This window comes from Tachysurus fulvidraco, chromosome 26 (assembly GCF_022655615.1).
Source record: "Tachysurus fulvidraco isolate hzauxx_2018 chromosome 26, HZAU_PFXX_2.0, whole genome shotgun sequence".
In the NCBI taxonomy this organism is placed as follows: domain Eukaryota; kingdom Metazoa; phylum Chordata; class Actinopteri; order Siluriformes; family Bagridae; genus Tachysurus; species Tachysurus fulvidraco.
This window is the reverse complement of record NC_062543.1, coordinates 16,757,538-16,760,037: the sequence shown is the minus strand read 5'-3', so window position 1 is coordinate 16,760,037 and position 2,500 is coordinate 16,757,538. Positions and strand designations below refer to the sequence as shown.

At 42.1% G+C, this 2,500-nt stretch overlaps 1 protein-coding gene across 1 annotated transcript in view; it reads left to right on the top strand.

Annotated features, from left to right (window-relative positions):
* si:dkey-125i10.3 (mucin-17) overlaps positions 1-2,500 on the top strand; it is a 9,113-nt gene that overhangs the window by 794 nt on the left and 5,819 nt on the right. Inside the window, exons 2-3 of the mRNA XM_047809662.1 lie at positions 456-486; positions 2,203-2,311. Coding sequence (XP_047665618.1) covers positions 477-486; positions 2,203-2,311 — 119 coding nt within the window. The 5' untranslated portion in view covers positions 456-476. The remainder of the gene's footprint in view (positions 1-455; positions 487-2,202; positions 2,312-2,500) is intronic.

Here is a 2,500-nt window from a genome sequence, read left to right as displayed (position 1 = left end):
GTGAGAGGAGACATGGGGTGAGACGTGAGGTGAGACGTGAGGAGATGTGAGGAGATGTGAGGTGAGACATGAGAGGAGACATGAGGTGAGACGTGAGGTGAGACGTGAGGAGATGTGAGGAGATGTGAGGAGATGTGAGGAGATGTGAGGTGAGACATGAGAGGAGACATGAGGTGAGACGTGAGGTGAGACGTGAGGTGAGACATGAGGTGAGACGTGAGGTGAGATGTGAGGTGAGACGTGAGGTGAGACGTGAGGTGAGACGTGAGAGATCTGGGCTGACAGAAACACACACACACACACACACACAGCAGGAATGTGGACACACTGGTTCTGAGGAATATTATTTTTTCCTTATTTGCATCTTCTCAGTTTTTCCTCCTCTCACTTTCTCTTTCTCAACTTTTTCATTCCTTCTCATTTATTTAATGTCGTGTTCCTGCTTTCACACACAGATTCAACTGAAGAGAACCAGGATGGCAACTGGTATGTCTCACACACACACACACACACACACACACACACACACACACACACACACACACACACACACACACACACACACACACACACACACACTTGTAATAGAGACAGGGGCGATTCTAGGGTCAGAGCTTTAGGGGGCTGAAGCTAAGGATATGATCAAAAGGCACACAGAGGCGTGTCATTTTAAATGTCTTTATTATTATTATTATTATTATTATTATTATTATTATTATTATTATTATTATTATTATTATTATTATTATTATTGGGCTTAGAAACTTTTTTAAATGACAAATTCCTTTCACAAGAGAAGCTGTATTCTCCATTGTGGGTTTGAAATAAAAATAATAATAATAAAAGCAGGGGACCATTGGGTAGATAAATACACCTACACACTACAGACACACACACACACTACACAGTACAGACACACACACACTACACAGTACAGACACACACACACACTACACAGTACAGACACACATACACACTACACACTACAGACACAAATACACACTACACACTACACAGTACAGACACACATACACACTACACAGTACAGACACATGTACACACTACACAGTACAGACACACACACACACTACACAGTACAGACACACATACACACTACACAGTACAGACACATGTACACACTACACAGTACAGACACACACTACACAGTACAGACACACACACTACACAGTACAGACACACACACACTACACAGTACAGACACACACACTACACAGTACAGACACACACACACTACACAGTACAGACACACACACTACACAGTACAGACACACACACACTACACAGTACAGACACACACACTACACAGTACAGACACACATACACACTACACAGTACAGACACATGTACACACTACACAGTACAGACACACACACTACACAGTACAGACACACACACACACTACACAGTACAGACACACACACTACACAGTACAGACACATGTACACACTACACAGTACAGACACACACACACACTACACAGTACAGACACACACACTACACAGTACAGACACATGTACACACTACACAGTACAGACACACACACACACTACACAGTACAGACACACACACTACACAGTACAGACACATGTACACACTACACAGTACAGACACACACACTACACAGTACAGACACACATACACACACACACTACAGCCACACATACACACACACACACACTACAGCCACACATACACACACACTACAGCCACACACACACACACACTACAGCCACACATACACACACACTACAGCCACACACACACACACACTACAGCCACACATACACACACACTACAGCCACACACACACACACACTACAGCCACACATACACACACACACTACAGCCACACATACACACACACATACACTACAGCCACACATACACACACACACTACAGCCTCGCCCATGATGTGTAGTTTATCTATAAGTTTGAAAATGGATAAATAAATAAAATTAATAGATAGAAAAGTTAATAAAAGAGTTTATATTTTGTCGCTAGTGATAACGACGGAATTAAACACACTAAATGTCGGTTTCACTTTAAAGGTGTGCAAACTTTTGCCCAAGTGTACATGATATTTGATACATCGCTCTTCAAATGACGTCTCACAGAAATAAAGCGAAAGCTTGATGTATTTCTATAAAGTGAAATGAGTTCGATGTTGATTCTGATGTCAGACGTCGATCGGCAAAATGTTTTCCGCACGACGAAGGTGCGAGCGGCGCTACGGAAAGATGGCAGCTGGATCCGCCGAAGCACAGAGGACCGGACGGATTCCCACCCGAGGTGGGGACACACATGACTATATAAACATATATTTACATAAATATCTAGGATTACATTTATACATTATTATAATAATCATATGCATAATAACGAGCAGATGAGACCATGATCATCACCTCACAGGGTCCAACGTCACACTTTTCATTTATATACCTTTTAAAAACAAAAATTTTCCCAAAGCAGCTTTAA